At 34.9% G+C, this 23,023-nt stretch overlaps 2 protein-coding genes across 3 annotated transcripts in view; both read right to left on the bottom strand.

Moving 5' to 3' along the window:
* Window positions 1-17,789, bottom strand: part of LOC110027995 (cell cycle checkpoint control protein RAD9A) — a 41,370-nt gene extending 23,581 nt beyond the window's left edge. The window contains exons 1-7 of one of the 2 annotated variants that reach the window (XM_020729674.1): window positions 17,645-17,789; window positions 17,323-17,560; window positions 16,994-17,245; window positions 16,796-16,911; window positions 8,068-8,132; window positions 7,709-7,962; window positions 7,494-7,641 (exon numbers count right to left, since the gene is read on the bottom strand). In XM_020729674.1, the coding sequence (XP_020585333.1) occupies window positions 7,494-7,641; window positions 7,709-7,962; window positions 8,068-8,132; window positions 16,796-16,911; window positions 16,994-17,245; window positions 17,323-17,560; window positions 17,645-17,749 (1,178 nt within the window). In that variant the 5' untranslated portion in view covers window positions 17,750-17,789. The remainder of the gene's footprint in view (window positions 1-7,493; window positions 7,642-7,708; window positions 7,963-8,067; window positions 8,133-16,795; window positions 16,912-16,993; window positions 17,246-17,322; window positions 17,561-17,644) is intronic. The other variant, XM_020729675.1, reaches the window with a different exon arrangement.
* A 2,934-nt stretch (window positions 17,790-20,723) lies between these two features.
* Window positions 20,724-23,023, bottom strand: part of LOC110028009 (biotin carboxyl carrier protein of acetyl-CoA carboxylase) — a 25,385-nt gene continuing 23,085 nt past the window's right edge. Inside the window, exons 5-9 of the mRNA XM_020729698.1 lie at window positions 22,424-22,699; window positions 22,284-22,346; window positions 22,022-22,090; window positions 21,906-21,951; window positions 20,724-21,403 (exon numbers count right to left, since the gene is read on the bottom strand). Of these exons, the coding sequence (XP_020585357.1) occupies window positions 21,342-21,403; window positions 21,906-21,951; window positions 22,022-22,090; window positions 22,284-22,346; window positions 22,424-22,699 (516 nt within the window). The 3' untranslated portion in view covers window positions 20,724-21,341. The remainder of the gene's footprint in view (window positions 21,404-21,905; window positions 21,952-22,021; window positions 22,091-22,283; window positions 22,347-22,423; window positions 22,700-23,023) is intronic.

Here is a 23,023-nt window from a genome sequence, read left to right as displayed (position 1 = left end):
AACTGACAATGGCGGTGATATTTTTAATTCTATATTAGGTGGATTTTTAGTAAGAACATCCTCCATTATAACATGTGTAAGGCACTCAATAAAAAGGAGAAGCCAAGAGAAAAAATTGAAATCTTCTTGAGGTAGCTCATTCCATTATGTTTCAATATAATATCTTGAAAAGGTTTTGGAACAATTCGTGTTTACTGCTACATATCTCATCAATAGTGTCCTCACAAAAATTCACATTTTCAGAACTCATTAGCCATGTTGATGTCATGTTTCCCTACCAATCGATTCTTCGGCACTCTTAATCCCAAAGTTTTTGGGTGCATAGTCTTTATTCGGAATCGAGTTAACTTGATCTCAGGTCAATAAAATGTGACTTTCTCTGATACTGCCACTCAAAATGACTATCGATGTCTTGATTCTATCACAAATAAACTTTATGTGAGCATCGATGTCTCCTTCTTTGAAATTGTCCACTATTTTCCTATCACTGCTTCATGTGAGGGGAGCTAGATTGCTTGGATATTATTTCTTATCTGACTCCGGCTGGTATTTCTCAAATCACTATATCCAAGGAGCACTCGGTCCCTCTGGATCCGCCACCTACCAGACAAGTAGATACTCCTCCCACCCTCCGTGTCTATACCCGGTGCACTCGTCTCGATGTTCCTACTCTAGAGCTCGCTACCTCGTCACAAGACCTAAAATCCACTCTGTTTGACATCCCCAACATTAACTATACTCCAAATGAGGTGGGTTCTCCTATTGAGAAATGTGATCAGGCAAGCTCTCCTTATTCCATGACAAAATATATTTCTTTCCACAGTGTATCGTCAACCTACAAAGTGTTTGATATTGTTACTGTCCTGACGTATCATCATCTCCTATCCACTATTGAGGCAACACTAGCAAGCCCCTCCTGAAAAGCTGCAATAATGGATGAGATGAATGCCTTTCAGCAAAATTATGCATGGGATGTTGTGGATCTTCCTCCGAGTAAGAAAGCAGTGGGGTGCCGTTATATTTTTAGCACCAAGTTTAACTCCAATGGATTCTTTGAATGAAACAAGGCACAATTGGTTGTCAAATGCTACTCACAAATAAACAGAATTGACTATGAGGAGACATTTGTTTTAGTTGCTAAATTTAACACCATTCGGGTCCTCCTATCACTTGTTGTGAATGTTTGGATTGGCCCTTGCTCCAATTTGATATCAAGGATGTTTTCCTAAATGAGGATATCTTAGAGGAGGTATACATGTGCCTCCCTCCTAGCTTTGCCTCTACTTCCTCACGGGGACAACTGTGTCGACTTCGAAAATCCCTCTACAGAATGAAACAATCCTCAATGGTCTGGTTTCAGCAAATTCACAAAGGTGGTAGTGGGTCATAAATATTGTCAGATCCAATCAGATCATACTCCCTTCTTTTGAAATTCCTCCAATGGATAAGTTGTTATCCTTATCATCTATGTAGATGATATTGTGCTGAAAGTGACAATCTACCAACATTAGTCTCTAAAAGGCATTCTTTCCACTTCCTTTAAAATAAAGGACATGGGGTCGCTTCAGTACTTCTTAGGCATGGAAGTTGTTTGGTCATCTCGGAGCATCTGTTTGTATCAACGCAAATATGTGAATGACCTATTTTCAAAAAATAACTTTCTCATTTGCAAACCTATGGTTATCCCAATGGATCTCAATAAAAAATTACTTGATGTCCCAATGCAGTTCTGGTGAGCAAGATTCACTACTAATGTATTGTGGGAAAACTCATTTACCTCGCCCATAGTCGCCTCGAGATTCCTCCCGCGGTAGAAATTGTGAGTCAATTCATGCATGATCACTATGAGCACCATCTCAAAGCTGCTCACATAATCCTTCACTACTTAAAAGGCACACCGGGCTCAGCATTGTTTTTGTTTGTGCCACACCTCTTGTTCAATTGTTGTTTATACGGATGTTGATTGGGCTGAGTCCGTCCATGATCGACGATCTACCTCAAATTATTGTTCATTCGTGTGGGGAAAACTTGTCATGTAAAAAAGCAAAAAACATTCTGTTATGGCCCAGAATAGTCTTGAAGCCAAGTTCTGATCCATATCTTTGGGTATCTGTGAAGCTCTCTGGTGATGGATCATGCTCTGAGAAATACGTATGACGGGTCTCTGCTCCTTTACAGTTTTTCTATGATGATAAAACTGCTATTAGCATTGCTCATAATCTGATCCAGTAATCCCGAAAATATAGTTGTGCAAAATGTATAAAGTTAACTCCGCTTTGCAACGGTGTCAAAAACTTGATGTGTTATTTTATGAATAAGAAATTTAAGCAATTTATGTAGGGATTCTACGCAAGTATACGTATCGTTATCAAGTAATACAAGATTTTCTATTCAAGCCCCAAATATCGATCCCACGTGAAAGATTTAAATTGAAAATGTAACTAGGAAATTCACAGCAATAAAATAAAAATATTGTCACTAATTACGAATATTTAAGGTATTATCAAAACTAAATTATTAACTACTAACAAATCTGTAACGCAAAGTTTAAAACAGTAACTATCAAACTATGTTTATGTGATGAAGTTATCTAATATGAAAAAGTATCTTTCTCTCTACAATGAGTTTTTTTGTTAAATGAGATTAGATAAATGGTTTAAATCTGTATTGTGTCACATAGAAACAATTTTAATTCTCTATCCTGATTCAGTGTTATATAGAATCATTGGCTAATCTCAGGTTTAGTCTTAAATCCGTGGTTAGGCTGGGAGGATACTGACTCTCACTCCATAGCTCCCACTTCCCTTCCCCCGAAGGCTAGCGCTCGTTTTAGTTCTTAAACACTAAAATCAAATTTGAAATTTTAGTCTGTCGCCCTAAAATCTCCAATTCTACGCCCAGCAAAGTATATTTTCCTATTTATTTGCACTTAATTCCATTCCTATTTATTTGCACTTAGGAATTAAATGTGATTCTCACTCTGTTGTAGAACTCATACTTCATTTTCCAGATCATATGTTTCACAATAGATTTTAACATTTCAATTGACCAGATCGAAAAATAAATTAAGAACAGAGTGAAAAAATCATCATAATTTATTTTATATTTTAAAATTGGTACATCCAAATTATTTTTTTATTTCACCATATCTCAAAGTAGAAAGAAATATAAAGAAAATTACTCAGACATCACGAGAAAGATACAACAAAACACAAATTTCATATATAAAAGAAAGTTCATACAACAATAATAAACAAACAACACTTATCTGTAACTCTTTCTCAAAGCAAATCCCTTGTAGCCTCTCTTGGATTTTTTCTCTCTTTACAAGACTCTTGATTCTCTCTTAGAAGATGTAAGGAAGAAGAAATCTCTCACTTCTCTCCATCTCTAACAACTCTTAGAAAAAAATTCACACTTAAACTGATCACAAAACTCAAAACTCTAAGGAACTAAATGACCAATGGATTTAAAGTGGTTGGAAGGGAGGCGAGAGAGATATTTTTCTGATCAATTTTCACTCTAAATAGAGCCTAATGTCGGTTTTCCAATAGGTGCATCCAAAAACTCTTCAAAAAGCATCTAAATTCGTCGAATCTTCTAGAAATCAGTCTTGCACCAACATTGGCATCGTCGACGCCAGTGGCCCGTAAAATAATTCATTGCACTCTGTCAAATGGCGTTGTCAGCGCTGCTGGAAATTCTGGACTCCATTCTGCATTTTTACTTCCTTTTTTGCTTCAAGTCCTAAAAATCAGCAACCTGCCATAAAACATGAAAAATGCATTCCTTTAAAGCGCAATATCACCAAAAATGAATATAAAATATAGGTTTAAAAATGCATATATTTTTTGTGCATCATCCAGCTTGATCGTACGAAGCATGTAGCTGCCAGCAATGCTTTCCTGCCACAGATTGACAGGCACTTCATTAAGGAGAAACTCGATTCAGATGAGATTTGTATTTCATTTGTCCCATCTAGAGGCCAGTAGATATTCTTATTAAGAATCTTCATCGACTGTTATTTGATGACATTAAATCCAATTTAAACATGATCGATATCTATGCTTCAAATTGAGGGAGTGTATTAGAATAATTAACATATTTCTGCTGCAGTTATTATTAGCATTTATTTGCTTCCTTTTTCATAATCATGTATTTCCTATGTGGTTTATTTCTGAATGTCTTTCCTTTACATGATTCTTGTAATGTGTAATTATAACCCTTCTCTTGTCAATGAAAATATCCTACTCACAAACAATAATAGGAGACTATAGGAAGTAAGGTCGCCAGCCCCAACCGAAGGAGATCCCCAGAGCAAGGCCTATGGCTACGAATTCGAGTGGACTCACCATCCATGTCACTTTAAGCAAGTTCTTGGGCTACACCTCACAGAGTCTAGATGTTATGGCCGCTCACAAGTGTGATATGCAAATCTCACGCTTGAATAAAAGATTTCTAATGTCCGCTTGGGGAGGTTTCATAATGGTTTTTCAAGGACCTGTTACCAAACATTTTTATTGGCGCAACTGGGGCAGCTTTAGCGGAGAGGCAAGGAGATGCCGAAGCAAATAACACTAGTCATTTGCAAGGTTTTTGCCATGCCTCCTACTGACAAAATAATAAACACCATCCTGCTCCTCATAAGCGTATGAAAAAAGATCCCGGTGACTCTTCTACAGCACTCATATCGCGTGGCAATAGCCCACCACGCCACCAGAGTGATTGTGAGCTAAGATGAATGAGTTAATGGATTTGCTAGTTCCTTTGAGAGGATGCATGCAAACAGTGGAGCAACTCATGGTAGTCAAATTAACATTGAGAAACTAATACTTGAAGGCTAGGAATATCCTCATCATGATTGGTTCTCAAACTTCCATCAGAAAGTTCAAGAGTTGAGGTTGGAATTCCCTATTGTTAGCAGCTTCATACAATCTTTTATGCACAACCACTTCTTAGGCAAGTTTGTCTTGGAGAAGCTGAATAGAAGAAGAGCGACCTTGGCGGATGTACTAAATGAACTAGCCCTTGGGTTTTCCCTATGGTAGCAGGCCATAATAAACTCTCTGGTATATAATATATCTATACCCTTTGGCGAGCTATCAAGGGACTCGCCTTTTTTGTAATATGTAAAAAAAGAGCGCAACATGTTTGAACTTCTCTATGCATTTTCTGGCTTGATTATGTAATCATCTCTATCATTTTCGTTGGATGTTTTCATCTCTCTCTCACTCTCACACAAACATGCACATTGATAGTTTGTAGTGTTTGTTTGGTATATGAGCAGGTTGTGATGGGGGTTATGATGGCTACAAATATGGTGCAAATACGATCATTTATGGTGGACGAGATGTAATTCTAAAAAACCTAATTTATCCCGCTATAAAATCCCTAGCCTTTATTGGATTCTTTTATCACCCTAAAATTAATATCACTAGTCTCTCACACTAAATACTTCTGTAAGTATTTATTGCCTCTTTGATGACATGTAAAAATGTGTTTCAAGCTAGCGAGCACACCTACAGCTCATTGTCCAACACTTGTCTAAGAGAAGTGTCACTCTTACTGCTATGACAAGAAGAAATTTGAAGATGCGTCCTCCCACGTAGAGTGTGTTCCCCGACTCCTTTTCCAAAGAGGAGTTGTGTTTCTATGCCAATCAAATCTGATTTGGCCTAAGATCATCAGTGTAAAGCAAAGTAGATATCTTGAATTTCTCTAGACTCGTTCCATCCTGTATCATGTCAAATTCCAATACGAGCATGGTTATCTTGATCTCCTATATGTGGAAAGAGAAGATCCCTTGGTGTATCACTATCTTTCAACACCTTTTCACAATGAAGGACTTCAAAAATAGGTTTGGTCAATTTTTCTCCACCCATACAAGATGGATAGTGATGACCAAGCCCATTCGCTTAGAAGTGGATCAAGATTTCTGCTGTGGGGGTTGATAAACACGCCAAATTCCTCAGCCTCGAAGGTTTGGTGCTCCATGTCAAATTGCTCTTAGCTGCCAGCATTGTGGTGAGCAATATATACACTAAGGGACACTAAGAGGAATATGTACAATAAGACTCAATCGCCTAAAAGTCTCTATAACAAGGGAGTTAATATGAAATCATTCCAAACCATTTTAAACCTTTTTACAGGTTCGTGTGGTGTCTATAAAGTTTTCGGGGTTACTGGGTCTTAAGGTCCCTAAGAGCAAAGAAAACAAGGATCAACAAATTTTTGAAAAAGTATCTTCATCATATGTGCGTGTGTGTGTGTGTAAAAAGCAGATGATGAATATTCACGGAAACCTCTGCTGAAACTTACGTGTTAATCACTAGAGTTTATCCGGAATGGAACTGATATTGCTTTCTCAAAGGTATCTTGATGAAACCATGTCCATTTGCAACATAATTTTCCAAGGTACAATAAAAAGAGAACTGAAGAACTCATTTAGGCATAAACCAAATGTAAACTTGCCCAAATGAAAGGCAAGGAAATAAGCTTCTGAGTTAGGCTCAAGATAAAAACACCCGAAAGGTTTCAGAATGGAGCTCACCAACAGGACTCGGAATGGAATTGCCAAGTAGGTACTTAAGGGGCTCGACTAATGGATTAAAGAAAGGGATTCTCGTTTAGGCTAACATGGTACAAACTCAATAACCTTACCGAACTTGCTGAACAACCAAAATCTAAGAGCAACTCGGAGGTTATCAGCAGGAGCACAGCCACTTCATTGGGGTTAGAACTGATTACTAGTTCAGTTCGAGTTTATATTTGGGCTATAAGTCCCTTCTATTTTTCTGCATTACAATAGCTTGTCCTATAGTTAAAAGTAAGTATGGTCCCAAATCTTTTGGTTCTACATTCCTTCTATTATGTACCCTCTTAAGCATTATAGTGGTTTTATTCCTCTCTCAGTTCTCATTTCTAATCATCTCTATCTGTCATTCTATATCTTCCCCAAATTAACAAAATTCCGTAGTAATCCTGATAAAGTAGGATCCAACAATTTCAACTTTCAATCCTATGATATCATATAAAGAATAAAAGCAAATTAACATAGTGCTCTAAGATGGTCCATCAATTAAGCATGGGAAGCAGATTTAGCACTAAACCTTTAATGGACCATTATTTTTTTATGGCGTGTTATAGGAACCACAAGCAATCGGATAGGAACAGAAAGGATGAAAATGCTATTTAGAACAGTTCACTTCGCTGCAATATCATGATGGGAAGAACAGTTAAACCTAAATAAATTTGACAAATCAAATCCACAACTGATATCAGAAAAAGTCCTTTTAAGAGCAACAACAATTTTGATGGACCGGAACTACAAGTCCAACATGCTGGTCAAGCCATAGAGATGGAGTTATAAACAGATAAGACAAGAAAATAAAAAATGGAAGAGCATGCACAACACAAAATAAACTGCACCGTTTGTTTGTATAGCCTAAATGGAGGCACTGAAACCACAACATATAAAAGCCATAGAAGGATACATATCAGTTTCAGTCTCCCTTGGGCGCAGTATCCTTGATACGTTCATCATTTCAGGCCTCTGAACAAAATCAAACGTATGCATATTTAAATTTTCTTCCGTAGGTGCCTGCCTGATTCTGCCATATTCATCGCTTCTTGCAACAGACCCTGAATTAAATAATCATTAGCTGAATGAAGATTCACTGAACTGAAATAAAGTGTATGTTGTAATTACCTGATAGATCAGACCAGATTTTGGTGTGATCAGAAGGATGTTCAGAAGTTGATGATGGACCAGCAGCTCTAGCATGCCTTGATTGTGAATTCCTTCGAACATCACTGCCTTGGGGCACCGGACCAGCATGTGGATAATCGGAAGCATTTGTATCATTAAGTTGTGAGATGAGCAAGGACGCAAGAACTAGTGTTGCATCGAAATTGGAGCTAGTTCCATCATCAAATCCAAACCTTGGTGCCATTAAAATAGGCCTTCTCATGCATGACAAATATTACGAGAGCCCAGTCAAAGTCTACATCTTTCAACAGAATTTGTTAACAGAAAGTACATGAGAAACATGAATTGCAACATCATACTCTCCAGCTTTTTCAAAGAATAGATGAATGTCAACTTCACATCCTTCACAAAAGGAAAGGAATGCCTGTTTTTTAGAAAGAATCAGTTAGAACTTTACTGATCAAGAAAACATGTTTTATACTATTTCAATATATTTAAATAAGACCAAAAAAAGAGTAGAAAGAAGCAAAGAATACTCTTATGAAATTTGAGGACTGCCATAGCAGCAAAATAATTGGAACAATTTCTCACCAATGAATTTTCTCCCATTTCATCAAGATTATTTATAATGTCAAGAAAAATTTTATAGCTATTCTTTGTTCTTTATTACATTCAAACAAAATGCTTTCGGAGTGGTCACATTCTCTTAGAATGCCATTGAAATTAAAACGAATAAAATATTTCACACTTAACATAGGATATGATAACGAGTTTTTTTATTTTTAACGTCTTTAGATATTGGAAATTGTTACAAATAACACGAGCGAGGAAATGAGGAAATTACATTCTACATGGAATCAATAATTTTGATTTTTAAAAGATTGTAACTCATACCATTGTTGGCCTCATTTTTGGCGAGGTGTAGTTTTCTTCTTAGGGTTTACATGTGCTCCTAAGTATGCGAGATGTCAATTGGGAACAATGAAGGAAATAATAAATTAATTAAGGGATTAATTAAGGTTAATTAAATTTTTATTTCATAACTTTATTTCTCACACATTTGAAATTCATGTATAGTGCTATCTATCAAAATTGATCAATTCAACGTGTGGAATTTTATAAAATTGATTGGGCCAAATTATGAGGGATACGAAATTTGGGATATAAGTCTTAATATTTTATCACATTTCTCAAATTGGGTGTTAGACCACAGCACAGCCACTAAAAACTTCATTATGAAATGAGGACAAATATACATATTACACTACACTCAAAGTTCTCTACAAGCTTGGAACTCACAAACGATCCTGTCTCAGTCGCACAAGAGCAAAGAACTGGTCGCACCGCTCACTCTGTCGCGCTCTTGTTACATGCACTGCGAGAGATGCATTCCTCATATAGAAGTCCAGGACTTAAATCCAAATCAAGAGAGAAATCATTCCTGGTGCTGGAGCTCCACTCCCGGGAGGGGCCTTTCCATGTGCTATGTCTAGAGTCATTCTTCTCGGCATTGGATTGCCCATCCAGATCACTAAGTTTCTGAATGCTCTATTTTCGAACCTAGAAATGACCATCCCGCGACGCAACTGCGCCCATTCAGGGTGTTGGATTTCCTAGTGCTCGGTTCACTAGTTGCCTGGGTGCTCAGGCAAAGCTGTTGCATGGAAAAAAAGGAAAGAGAGGAAGCTTGTGTGCTCTGAATCAAGTGGATCCAACTAGAAGAAGGAAGAAAAGATGAGGGAGAACTGACCCGAGCAGCTAGAAAGAAGGGGAAATCGAGCTACGTTGCTAGCAAAAGGAAGAAATAGCCAACTAGAGCATCTTGCAGGAAGAGAGGAAGCCCTAGCGTGTGAGGGCAGCTTTGGCTTTGCAGACATCGAAGCCAAAGGGTAAGAGCAGGACTGGGCTATTTAATAAGCTTAGGGTTTGTTTTTCTTTGAGCTATTTTTATATATATTAAATTAATTCACACTCGGGATTTAATAAAGGATTATGTTAATTAATGCTAATAAGCATTAGAAAAAGGATTGGAAGAAGCAGTTGCGACATTATTAAGAAGCGAAAAGCATATTGGATTGGGTACAGAAGTAATTTGCTGACAACTAAGGAGGTACGGATTCAATTCTAAGTTAAAAATTCTTAATCACATATTTTTAAGTATTGAATTAGGATTCAAAATCAATAGGAAGAAAAATATTTTGGATTAACGAAAAGAGTTGGCAATAGTAAAGAAAGGTTGGGACATTATTTTCAAAAGCAATGTGTAAATTAATATTATTTAATATTATATTAATTGTAATATTTAATTTCAGAAATAAGATGTTGAAAAACTTATGAATTGAAAGAATCAAAATCGTTAAATTGCTAGAAGAAATAGAGATTCCAATGAGAAAGAAATAAACCAACTAGCTTGAGGTTAGTGATTATATTTTTAAATTTCGATAATTTTTATTATTTCTAAACATGTGTTTGATTTTATTTATGCTCTAGCTAAGTTAGATTTAAAGTACAACATATTATTCATATTGTTAGACAGAAAAAACTATGTATAATAAATAGCACTTATAAGAAAGTATACATGTTAATGCTACTGCATAAATAGTTGCATATTAATTTCCTTAAAACATATCAATTTATTTCATGACATAGATTTAGTAAGAGCGCATTTATTCATTAGTAAATAAATATAGAGTATCTCATAAGAAAATAATGTATGTTATGAAAAATGAAATAATGTATGTATGAATGCTTGTATACGCATGTTAAGATGAGTTCACTCTTTATGGTCAAGGCAAAAGACATCAATGTACTCGTACAAGTAGATGTCATCTTATCACCCCAAACAATTGTGATGTTTAGATCGTTAACCGGGGTGTCAAAGCGAGAATATCGGTCAAGAACACGTACGCATATTTTCACCTAAAGCAATTGTGTAATTTATACCATTAATCACTGTGCTGACAAAATAATATCAGTCAAAATTCTCATTAGGGGTGAGCTAGGAAACATAATTGTGGCATGGGCCATAAGTTTCTGCATTGGAACAAAACGCAGATGAAAATAATAGCAGTTTTATCACTCCACAAGCTCATGGAAAACTAGATGACCGAAGGAAAGGGTATCATCATTGAGGGGGGCAACTCTAATGTGATCGACTACTTCAAGCATACACACCGCTCCGAACAATCCAAATATTGGTTTATTGCTCAAGTCTAAGCAAGTTTTGTTTCAAAATACCAATAGAGAAAGCAACATAGTCGCCTCATAATTGTGCAAAGAAGGCTTTAGATAGTTATTTTCTTTTGAATCATGTAAATGCAAATGATTCGCTTTTTTTGATTTTACAGGAGGATAGGGCTTATTTTGTGAGTGCCTTGAGGGAAAAATTTTGTGTTTTTTTTTATTATTTTTGTAATTGTGTTGTTATTTTAATGCAAAATGCAAAACTTCAAGGTCAATGTTGTATTAGGTTATGTTTTGACGGTACTCCTAAAATAGAGATGAAAGTTAAAAGTATGAAATATATTAAAACTTAAGATATTACACCTTGAAAAATAAAGTAAAAGAAAATGGACATAGAAATTTTAGATTTCTTGCATGAGCAAACATCTATGAATATATGCTATAAATTTATATATGTTTTTCTAATATATATTAGGAAAGACCAATATGCATATTATTTTCTTTTCCCTGCATTATTGTAACTTAGAAATATATAACTCCACTAGGTTATCTTAAATAACTCATTTGATTATTTTAATAATTTTTTTTCAAGTCTTAAGCTTTTGAATAAGATGAATATTAGATGAGCTAATGTGTACAGAATGCGATATCAGTAACTCGAAAGAAAAATTTTTAATTGTTAATTAAAGTGTTTTCTTCAGTTTTTCTTTCAATTAATAACTTGATATTAAACTATTATTGATAGAAATAGAATAATTAAGAACTTAATTTCACAGCCTGACTGTTTATTCCCACCCTAGTTAATTCCAAACCCTACATCGGGTCATGACTCATAAGAATATTCTTCTCTTTAATTATTTATGAAGTTGATGAGCCAAGAAATTATCATTTTATTTTTCTAATTTTCATGTTTGGTACATTGGTTCTCCTTTGCTGGTGTTGTCATAGATCCATTGATCTTATCTTCTTTACCATTTTCTCAGATAAACATAATGAATCGCAATGATTGAAGACAATTATGGTCATTTAATTTGTGGCTAGTTATAGGAAGGAGGTTGTTACCCACCATAAAGTTTAAAATAAAATACCTAAGAAGCTCAAATATTTCTTGAAGAAAGAAGGCTATATCTCACCAAGTATCATTATTATTAACAAATATATATTCTTGATCATTTGAAAGAGAAGTAATGTTATGATGTAAACTAGCAAACACTCTTATGGATCCAATGTCAATAGCCAGTCAGCGGTTTGGAAGTAATCAAAGTGGGTACAGATGGTCGGACGGTGGATAATTAATTATTTCATATTCATTTTCTATAACTAATTAACATATGAAAGAGCCACTATAGATAAAAAAAATTAAACTGAAGCAGTTAAATTTACCTTACGTCAAGTTCACATCTACTATAAAACTTTCTTCTTTTGTCGCTCATCTTTAAATCAATTAATTAAACATGAAATATTAGCTTAAAACAATAGTGAGCTAAATAAATTTAATGAATGCTCACACTCGTAGGTTATAATAACACAATGTCATGCCAGTTAAAATTTTAATAAATCAGTAAAAAATATTGGATAATTTATGAATATGATCATTCACGATATGTCACAATATTGAAGGTGTTATAATATATCAATAACATTTTTATATTATTTTATATCTATAGAACAATCACAGAAGCACCATCCAAAAATTATACTAGTTAAGGGAATATTTTTTTTTATTTACGTGTATGGGTACATTAATATTCCCCAACTAATATTATCGAGAGAAAATATTATCATAGTCAAGCATATACATACAATCAATTTATGCAGTTCATTTCATTAACAAATTCGTGTCACTCAATATAAAATATTTATTACTATAATGCATAAAACATTTCATAATGTGGTACTACAATTATTCATATCACAAAAACTGATAAAATTTAAGCATAGATGAAGAAAATTCATTAATCAAGTATGAATAACAATTCATACAACTAGTTCAGAAGAGGAACAAAAACAATAGTATAATTTAAGAGAACTACTCACCTCGATGTAGATTTATTCATTTTTGGATTTATTTTAATCTCGGCTCTTCTAAAATTGATATTTATAATAAACATGGGTATTTGTATTATTAAAATATAATTTATTTCCATTATTTTAATCAAATATTAACTTTACATTATTTAAGTATTAATTTAATGATTTTACTTTATGTAATCCTAATTAGCTTTATTTAGTTATTCAATATATATATATATAAACCTAAAATAAAGCTCAACTCATACAATACAACACACACAGAACCCAGATAAAGCAAAGACATAAAAAGGTTGAAAACCAAAATATATATATTAAATTATAATATAAACCCAAACTTACCTTCTCGGGGTTTGCTCAAATCAATCTCCCTCCTTTAGCTCTCACACTTCTCCTACTTCTCCCTTCCAAGCTAAAATCTTATACCTTGAGTCCTAATTCAATAAAGTTTTCTATTAACATTAATTAATAAGCACACAGACTAAAATATATATATATATATATATATATATATATTTATTATTAAATAACTTAACTTAAAATCTTATACTGACCTTTAACTCTTGGTCGCCTGTCCTAACCCGCACAGACGTGACATCCCTCCTTCCTCTTCTACTACACGCGAGGCTCGACTCGATTGTGAGACCAATCTACACTTTGGTCCAACCCGTAAGTAGAGTCGCTCCTTCCTTCGTCGCACAAAACTTCCTCAAACGACACCGCACGTGAGCTGCCAGCTTCCCTTCCTCACACTCAACGTTGTCTTTTCCTTCCTTCTCCTTCCTTCGATAAGGACATGACGTTGCTTCCTCCTTCAACTATACAAACTTTGAATCCTCCAGCACCCAAAACCAATGACTTCCTTCTCCACTGATCAACTAGGGCACGCAAAATCACTTGGTCTCCCACTCTCATCTCCAATCTATCCCTCGCTCTAAGTCTCTCGTTCTCTTTGTTATGTTGGTTCAAATTAAGGTATACGACTCTTAAGTTGACACTAAGAGATGCTTATCCTTATATCGATTCAATTATTAATTTAGTTCATCCAAATTTCAAACTTGAAATAAAAAAATGATTATTCACGTATTGATAAAGATTTCATAAATTTTGATTGGGCAAATTCAAATATAGACTACAAACTTACTTCTAAGAACTTTACAAGGATATTTAATAACAAGTTATACTAAAAGGCAAGTCATTGTTTTTAAAAACGTGTCGAAGTAGAATTTGAAGTAAAGCCTCATATTATTTATGAAAATAATTTTTAAAAACGTGTAATTTGAAGTAAAGCCTCATATTATTTATGAAAATATTTTTTATAGTGACTTCTCAATGAAAATTTTATTTCAGTGAATGAAGCACTAAACATGTTCTGACACAATCAAACTGTAAATAGCATTTCTAAGATTACTATACAACCGAATCGACCATAGTGAGCTCATTTCAATCAAGAAAATACTGATAAGAAAATTTTGGTGCTTATATTACTTCACAACATCAAATTTTGACTTCCTCACAAAGTCCCTTCCTTTAATTAATTTAAAGATTGATGGGTAATGTAAGAAAGTAATACCAAAAAATCTAGAGAATATATCATAGTAGATTTGATCATGAAAGATTGTATAGAATAGGGGAATGAATGATGGTGCTTTTAAGCATATATTAACACTATGCATGGTGTAATTAATCACTTAGGGAAGTCTTATATGCTGCATTTTTGCTAAAACAATTCTTGGTATTTTGAGGTGCTATACATGGTATTCTAGAATTGACTAGGGGCAATTGGAGAATGCAATATAAGGAAATCAAGCTAATTATCACCAGTATATTGGATAATACAATATACTGTATTCCAGCTAGCTAGCATGCAGAATTAGCCAATTGGACTCAAATGAACCTTGTCTCATTCAATCTTTATTTCAAATTTTGTAATGTTCACTTCCTGTTTTAGTGATTATAAGATCTTTTCATGAAAAGATTTCTCGATCCCTATAAATGTTATGGTTATTTGATGTCTAGTATAAGGAGAATTTTTGTCTTCTCTTTATTTTTTTAATATTATAAAGATGCTTATAAAGAAAATTTATAGAGTTTCTTTCGTGCATATACTTTTATAAATGATATTATTCTATGTGAGATATTTACTAAAAAAAAATTAAAAAGTTAGAAAAATAAAATAAAAATTAAAAACATGTAAGATTTAGGGCAAGTAAAACAAAAACTGAGCAAGTAATATGCAGATTACTAAGAGTGACATGAACAATTATAGTCCAATAGTATTAAAACATAAAGTGTGCATAAGTGCAAGGGTTTGGATATATTTATTCTTTTATTTAAAATAATGCAGGTATAAATGATGATATATTTTTAGAGTTAAAGCTATATCGTTAAAAAAAAATAAGTGTCTCATGAGTATTACGCAATTATAAAATAACATGAATTAGAAGCAAATTTTATAAAAATTGCAATTAATTTGACTACATTGTATGGATCCAAATGTTAGGCAATAAGAAAATAATTGATAGTTAAGTGTGATGGAAATTAGAATTTCAGGATGTATGCATGGATAAGCTTAAAAAGATAAACTAAAAATGATTATATTAAAGATATGATTTTAATGACATTATTTATTAAAGATAGTTAAAAATTAGATTAGGTGGTTTGTAAATGTACAACAAAAGGTAGAAAATGCACACTTTAGATTGTAGGTAAATTAGGTGTGAGGGTTACCAAGGAAAAAAAAAAAAGTAGATCTGCAAAATGATGAATAAAAATTATTTAAACTAATTTGCAAATAATAGGATAACACATGAAAAAAGAGGTTTATAAGAGCAACCCAAATTTGTTGGAATAAGACTTATGAGGGCGATAATGATAAGACTTTCCATGGCATGTGTCTAGCCTTTCTTTATGCTTCTTTCACTTCTACGCTGAGCAACAACATATATCTATCTAATTTCTTTCTGCTATCCAAATTTGAGAAAGCGCTAAAGCCACTTAGGTGCATTCTCATTGTATATGTAAATGTCTATGTAATAGAAATATAGAAATGTAATTTATTGCCTTTTACAGGATTACTGGCCTTCTTGTCTCTATGCTATCAAGTTAATCTTATAGATGTATTGTTGCTCCATGGGAATTAATTTACCACCAGCAACAATGCATGATTGACAAATAGTGTTGAGCCGACAACAGCTTTGCCTCAGCTCTCTTCCCAAATTAATAGGTTTCAGGAAATAGAGAAAAGTCACATAAGCATTTAATAAAATCATAACTAACTAGCAGCTGATAATACATTGTTTCATCCGAAAAAATCAGCTAAATATTAAACAATAAATGGGTCAAAGTGACTAAACAATACAAAGAGTATGAAACATTAATGATGATGATAATGGCTGAAGTAACAAATACATTCTGAGGTTGTCAATGAGAAGAGGAAGACAATTTCCTCGAAGATCACCCCGGTCATAAAATAAATCAATTATTTTACTCTCTGAATTACTTGATTTTTAAATTTCCTTAAAGTAAAACAATGAATATTAATGAAAAGATGAATATAGGACATAACAAAATCGCCTAAGCTAAAGAATTTAAAAGCAATTTGAATTCAGAAGCTCGTGAGACAAAAATTATCCTTGATTTGCTTTCAATATAGTTGAAACTATATAAGCTTCCAAACCTTGACAATCAAGCACCAACCAGAGAACTGCACCCCCCCTTTATACTTCTACTGATTCTACCACTTTCCCAGACTCCCCTAGCTATGCAGATCCTAGTGCAGCGGTAAATCAACCAATACCCTTTAAGAAAAAGCTTAATAACAGAAAAATTAACATTTAAAAAAAAATTAAAAAGAGCATAAAAAGACATCACCTTCAGTTCCTTCAAGCCAAACGTAACATCTGCGGGATCTCCAACATGCTGATACTGCAAAAACTCCTCTGACGGGTCAATCCAAAGCTGGGTATGCAGCGTTGCGTCACTATTATCTATCAGCAATTCATAAAGCCAGCCAAACGCGATCAATAGGACTAACTGTAATACAAAAAATAAAACGTCTAAAGTGAAAACCTTTGGCGGGGTCAATATAACTACGTAGCTCCACCGCTTTCCCTCCAATCTCTTCCTCGGCATCCGAAGGCACCGTGGACGGATCAGTTGCTATAATGGTTATCTCCTGCAGCGACGACTGAAAATTCGACAGCAGCCGGGTGAGATCCCGCGGCCTGACGACAAAGCTGGTTGGCAGTCTTCGCCGATCAAGGGAAAGTTGCTGGATTTCGGGCTCCACGTTGCAGGAGATCCAGTAGGTCTTCCTCGCCCCTGGGGGAAAAGCAGGAAAGGATTGGTAAATGGGGAAAAATACAGGAAAACGGAGAGAGGAAAAAATGATGTCGTACCATTCTGACAATGGAGCGTCCATTGGAGCTTGGATGCGTCGGGAGAAGAAAGGCGAATGCACAGATGAGAGAGAGAGTGCACTGGGGTGCGAAAGATCGTGCAAACGGATTTGAGGAGGACACTGCAACGAATTTCCGGTACCAACGAGGAGAGAAGGGAGTAAGAATCGAAGAAGTCGGCCTTGAAAGTGACTGACTGGTAAGCCGAGCGGGAGGAGTTGAGTGTGTGGAAGGCCAGCTGCCGGCATAGTGGAGAAGTAAGGGTTAGAAAAAGTGTAGAGAGAGATAGGAAGAGAGAAGAAGCGAGTAGAGGAAAAAAAACCTGGGAGGACGAACCATGCAGGACGAGCTCGGAGCCGATGCGAGCGAGGCAGGTGACGCAGCGGTGGAGGGTTTTAAGGGAGTTCCCGCTCAGGGCGAGCTCCATGACGGCTTTTGCTGCACTGGGTATATTACATTTTACAAGACTTGAGCGTAAAGCAGAGATGTATTTTCCCGGGATAAATTTTTATAACACATTAATTTTGGGCCCACTTAATAAGGAGAAATTATTGAATCATGAGCTTAATTAGGTTTTGTCACATGTAGAGATAGACACAAATTTAATACGGTGGGATTTTGATTGAAGTCTAGATGCAAAATTGTATCAAGACTATTGATACAATAATTTTTCCTTAATTAAGACGTGGGATGACTAATTTTTTTAAGCAGCATTTACATACAAAATATTAAATAAATTTTAGAAGTTTCATTTTTAATGGATAGTGCTCTATGAGAAAAGCATTATCCCCTTTTATTTTTAGAATTTACTTGAATTTGTTACAATTTTTTTGGTATTTAGTTAATTCATTGATTAATTAATTTTAATTTAAGTTAATTAATCTTGAATGCATTGTGGCGTCAGCCAACATCACTTCACATACAAGATTAGGGCTGTTAAAAAAAGCTCGTTATTCGCGAATAGTTCGTTCTCGGTTTGTCAATGTGTTCGTGTTTGATTCGTTCCATAAGTAAATGAGACGAACGTGAACAATTTTTTTCCGTTCGGTTAGTTAAACGAACCAAACAAGAACAGTGATAAGTTTGTTCGTGTTCGAATAGTTATTGTTCAAAATATAAAATAATTTAAAATAATTATATATATATAATTTATGATATTTTACAAAATTAAATTTTATAAATTATAATATATAATAAATTAATAATAATAATATATTAATATACTATAGTAGCAATATACTAATATAAATATTATATAATTAATATAATATATTATTTATATATATTATTATTAGGGATGTCAAACTGGCTCGTCGTTCGCGAACAGCTCGTGTTCAGCTCGTTCATTAAGAAACAAATTCGAATAGTGACTTCACGAACAAGTTCGAACACGAGTTTGTTTCAAACAAACCGAACACGAACACAAGCTCTGCACGGTCGTGCGTGATTTGCCTGATTGATTTTGTGAGAGGACACAGGCGCAATTTTTTTATATAGAAAATGGATGGTCAGCGTTTACACCCCTATACACGGTCGTGCGTGATTTGCCTGTATGATTTCGTGAGAGGACATAGGCGCAATTTTTTTATATAGAAAATGGATGGTCAGGATTGTATTCTTTCTCCAACGGAAGTTGATGATTGTTTGCATGAAGCCCAATGATCTGAGCAATTATAAGATCTAATGTGTAGGGTGGCCAAGGCTAGCTTGATCCAAGGAAGAATTTCCTCGTCCATTGGTGAGGCTTATTTGATACATTGGAGAACAATTAATTTGCCATAGCTCAGGTTGGAGGATAGATGCTATCAGATTAGTTAAATAGACTAACCCAAGTTTCTCTGAGTGAACTTGGTGGGTTGGACTTAATGCGCCAAGACCTTAGGCACACCCAAATGGGCTTTTTGGCTAATCAGCATGGGTGCTGTGAGCTTTAGAATCACGGTTACTCGGGATGTTCTTGGTTTTTAGATTTAAGCTTTGAGTTGAATGCTTATTCAATTTACCATTGAATTGATTAGTGTTAAGATTGTGTTGTATTTGATGAGTTTAGGTTGTTTAAGTTAAAAGGTTATAATCAATTAGAGTCTATAGCTTTAATTTAATTTTTTTAGCTTGATAGTATATGTTAGGTTGTGTTAGATTAGGTATGAATCATTAATATAGACACGCGGTGTGCGCACAGACACACACACTGACACACACACTGTGTGTGTGTGTGTGTTGAAATAAACAATTTGAGCATCACCTCCTTAAGGCCAACTGTATCAAAGGGTATTTGAACCCCTGATATGAACGATCTTATACCCACGTACTCAGATTAGTTGGTCGGGCATCTGTTTGTCATTTGTAAGGCTCCTCTGGACTGGGGTTCGATTCCCCCTAGTGGAGGGTGTGGTACTCAAATTACTAGGCAAATTGGGGATGCTCGAAGCTCGTATAATAGTCTCGATTCATTCTTTTAAAATGTGTGTGTGTGTGTTTTTATTTATATGCATATATATGTGTTGCAAGTCATGACATCTTGGTGGTGGGGTCACTGTAAGTCCCCCCAAGTCAAGAGTTCGATCCCACCGTGGCGAAGGTGCTCTGAAATTTTTGATAGATGGTGCGGGCTCTCATCATGGGGTGCGCAGGCGCACCAAATATCGATTTCCTTTTGAAAAAAAAAAAGTATATGTATGTGTGTATGTGTGTGTGTGTCCATATAATATAATATATATATATATATATATATATATTATTTATCAATCATCTTCAAATATGATTGAATTTGAAGCAAAAGAAAAGTCCAATTATATTAAATAACCAGTCATTCTATTTTTCATGGCTCTTGTGCAAGTCTCAAGTGCATTCAATTTGTCCTTTTGAAATGACTTCAACTATAGCTCAAGTATTACTCAGTATTTTTTTAAGATACATTTTTCTATTAATTTTATATCATTTTAAAAGTCCAAAGTCTATTTTTTATTATTCATAAAGTCCAATCTCACCAGAAATTTTGATTGCCTTCCAACTTCCGCACATATTTTGAAGTCTCCGGAGAATGCTAACGTTCTCAACTATCTTAAAAGACAAGTCGGTCAGTGTCATGATACACTGCAGCCAAGAAGCAAAAATATAAATTTAAGGCAAGATGCAGCGGGAAGGAGAGCAGTGGGATCTTTTCTCCATGGGTTTTCTGCAGCTGACCCAATCCTTCCTCCCCCGAAAGTTTTCGAATTACTTTTTAATAGTAAAATAAACAGTGGTAGCAATTATTAGACAAAGCCCCCCATTTCATCTGAACATTCGCACGGCTGTCGTGCCTGTGTCGGCAGTTACCCGTCCAGACGTGCAATGTCCGGACGGAATATTCTCCTCCTTCAAGAGATGGGAGTAGTTGAGGTTTTAGAAATTTTTTCTTTTTTTTTTTTAGGGTCAACAGTAAATTACCAAAAAAAATATTAACGCCACAAACCTGCATAGTCTCATGCCTGCATACATTCCTATCAGAAGTCCTTGTACCATCAATCAAAAATACAACAGCGAAGTAGTTCATGCAAACCTGCGTAGCGAGGTGGCGTCATTTCTTAAAAAGTGAAAATAAATAAATAAATTAACAATAATCCTAACAAGATGGATCCAGCCGCCCAGACGATCAAAACCCTCGATCTTTCTGAAACATTTTGCATGTTAAAGAAGCAAACTTGAGAGCAAAAAAAAGATGTTTCTGTCACTGAATCAAATTACACAGATAAAAGAGAAACTAATGAACATGATGTCAATTATCGTGCTCCTTGAGTACCGCAAAAATAGAGTGTACAATACTTTGGATACAACAGGAGAATAAATGATAAGGCCTTGGCAGATGCATAAAATTTATTTCTAAAATCTCCAATTCAATAATTTTCTCATGATTTACAACTCATTACAACAAAGTCATGGCTGCTGAAGTGAAGGGCAAAAAAAATAGGCAAACGAACAAGCATTTTTGAGCAGGTTTCATCACAAACAACAACAGTGCTGCTGAGGCACGCAACTCACTTGATTCCATGGAAGGAAGGTAGAACTGCAACGAGTGGATCTCCATAACCAACTGGTTCTGTTAGAGAAGGAAACTTTAGTAAAGAAGTGCGAGTGTGCAAAAAAATTTCTCAGTAAAACTGACAAATTGCAGAATGAAGTTTCTAACCAGTAACAATTACGATGCTAGACATAATGAAGGTAATTAAAAGAATGAAACCCAACCATTTTGCATGACATTATTACAATTGATTAGGTGAACTTGCAAGTTAACAGAAATTTTTTTAAACAAAAAAAATGGAGTGTGGACATTTTTTACCGAATTATGGAACCAAAATCTTATAAGAACTGTCATGCAATGTCAAATTGCCACCAAAAGACTCGGAATTGGTCACTTCACCCTTAGCATGCATGGAAGAAAATAAACCAGAAAGCATAATTCCAAACAAAAATTTGTTTTTTCCCTTCTTTTTTCTTTATTTTCGTTATATTCAATAGGACTACCTCTGACCATATATATTCGCAAACAATCAAAAATAATTGTTACATCTAATATGTATTGGTTGAAAAATAAATATTACCTCCATCCTTGAACAATATCCTCAGTACTTCTCCAGCAACATCCGACTGCATACAAAATATCAAGCAGGTGTTATACGAACAGAAAATTTCTTAAAGGCAAAATCAACATAAATACCTTAATTGGAAGCTCGTTGCCAAACTGATCCAAGTAGCCGATGACCTGCCCTTCTTTGATTACAGCACCCTGAATATTTTTATTAAAAAAATGGAATTTACCATGTTCGACTAAGATCATCATTAAAAAAAAAATGGAATTTACCATGTTCGACTAAGATCATACATGCTATTTAAAATTTTAGTTCTAAATGAAGCAGGAAAAAATTGATATTTGAGGAAAAAAGAAGTTTAGCTTAAAAAACTTTGATTCTATGACTGACCTCTTTACAGGTGGGAGGCTGTTTCTTCCCTTTCACTGTTCTGCCACTTCGAAAAGAGCCAACCTAGGCAGAATCCCCAATCAGAGAAGGAAACGCTTAAAACAATTTTGAGTTGCACAAAAATTGGGTTAAAAATGTACCGTAGGAGATGACACAATAGCATATCCACTGAAACCTGATGCTTCCAAAGAGGCCAGTTTTGATTCCTTAACAGATGAGACATATGAAAACGGACTGCTTGGTGCTGGAGAGGGTTTTGGTGGAAGCGCAGAAGGCTGAGGAGCAGGATTTGAGTCTGACATTGGCATGCTAGGAATGGGAGGAGCGGTGGAAGGGGAAACAATGGGAAGTGCAGTGGATACGGATGTCTTCGTGGATCCAATAGCCCGTTTTAGATGCAGTTCAAAGTCACCAACCTGTTACATCCTTGGTAAGTGTTACAGTCGTACCTTTCAAGCATATAGAACTCCCAAAGTCCAAAGGTCACTTTCATAGCATGATATCAAGCCACAAAAAATGACCAAAAAATAATAAATTTTCTCAGATTCAAGGCATCCAAGAACAGATGAAATTACAAGAAAACTGATTGAGATTATGCCAAAGGGCACAGATGCGCTTAAGATTTTGAAAGATCATGTTAGCAATGTTTACAAAACCTACGCAGACAAACAGGCCAATCATGGCACAAACAAGAGACCAAAAAAGTTAAGCCTGTAATGTCCGGGTTCTGTTTTATAGAG

The sequence above is a fragment of the Phalaenopsis equestris genome, unplaced genomic scaffold (genome assembly GCF_001263595.1).
Source record: "Phalaenopsis equestris unplaced genomic scaffold, ASM126359v1 Scaffold000479, whole genome shotgun sequence".
In the NCBI taxonomy this organism is placed as follows: Eukaryota; Viridiplantae; Streptophyta; class Magnoliopsida; order Asparagales; family Orchidaceae; genus Phalaenopsis; species Phalaenopsis equestris.
The sequence above is the reverse complement of the archived record's forward strand: the minus strand, read 5'-3'. Positions and strand labels throughout refer to the sequence as shown.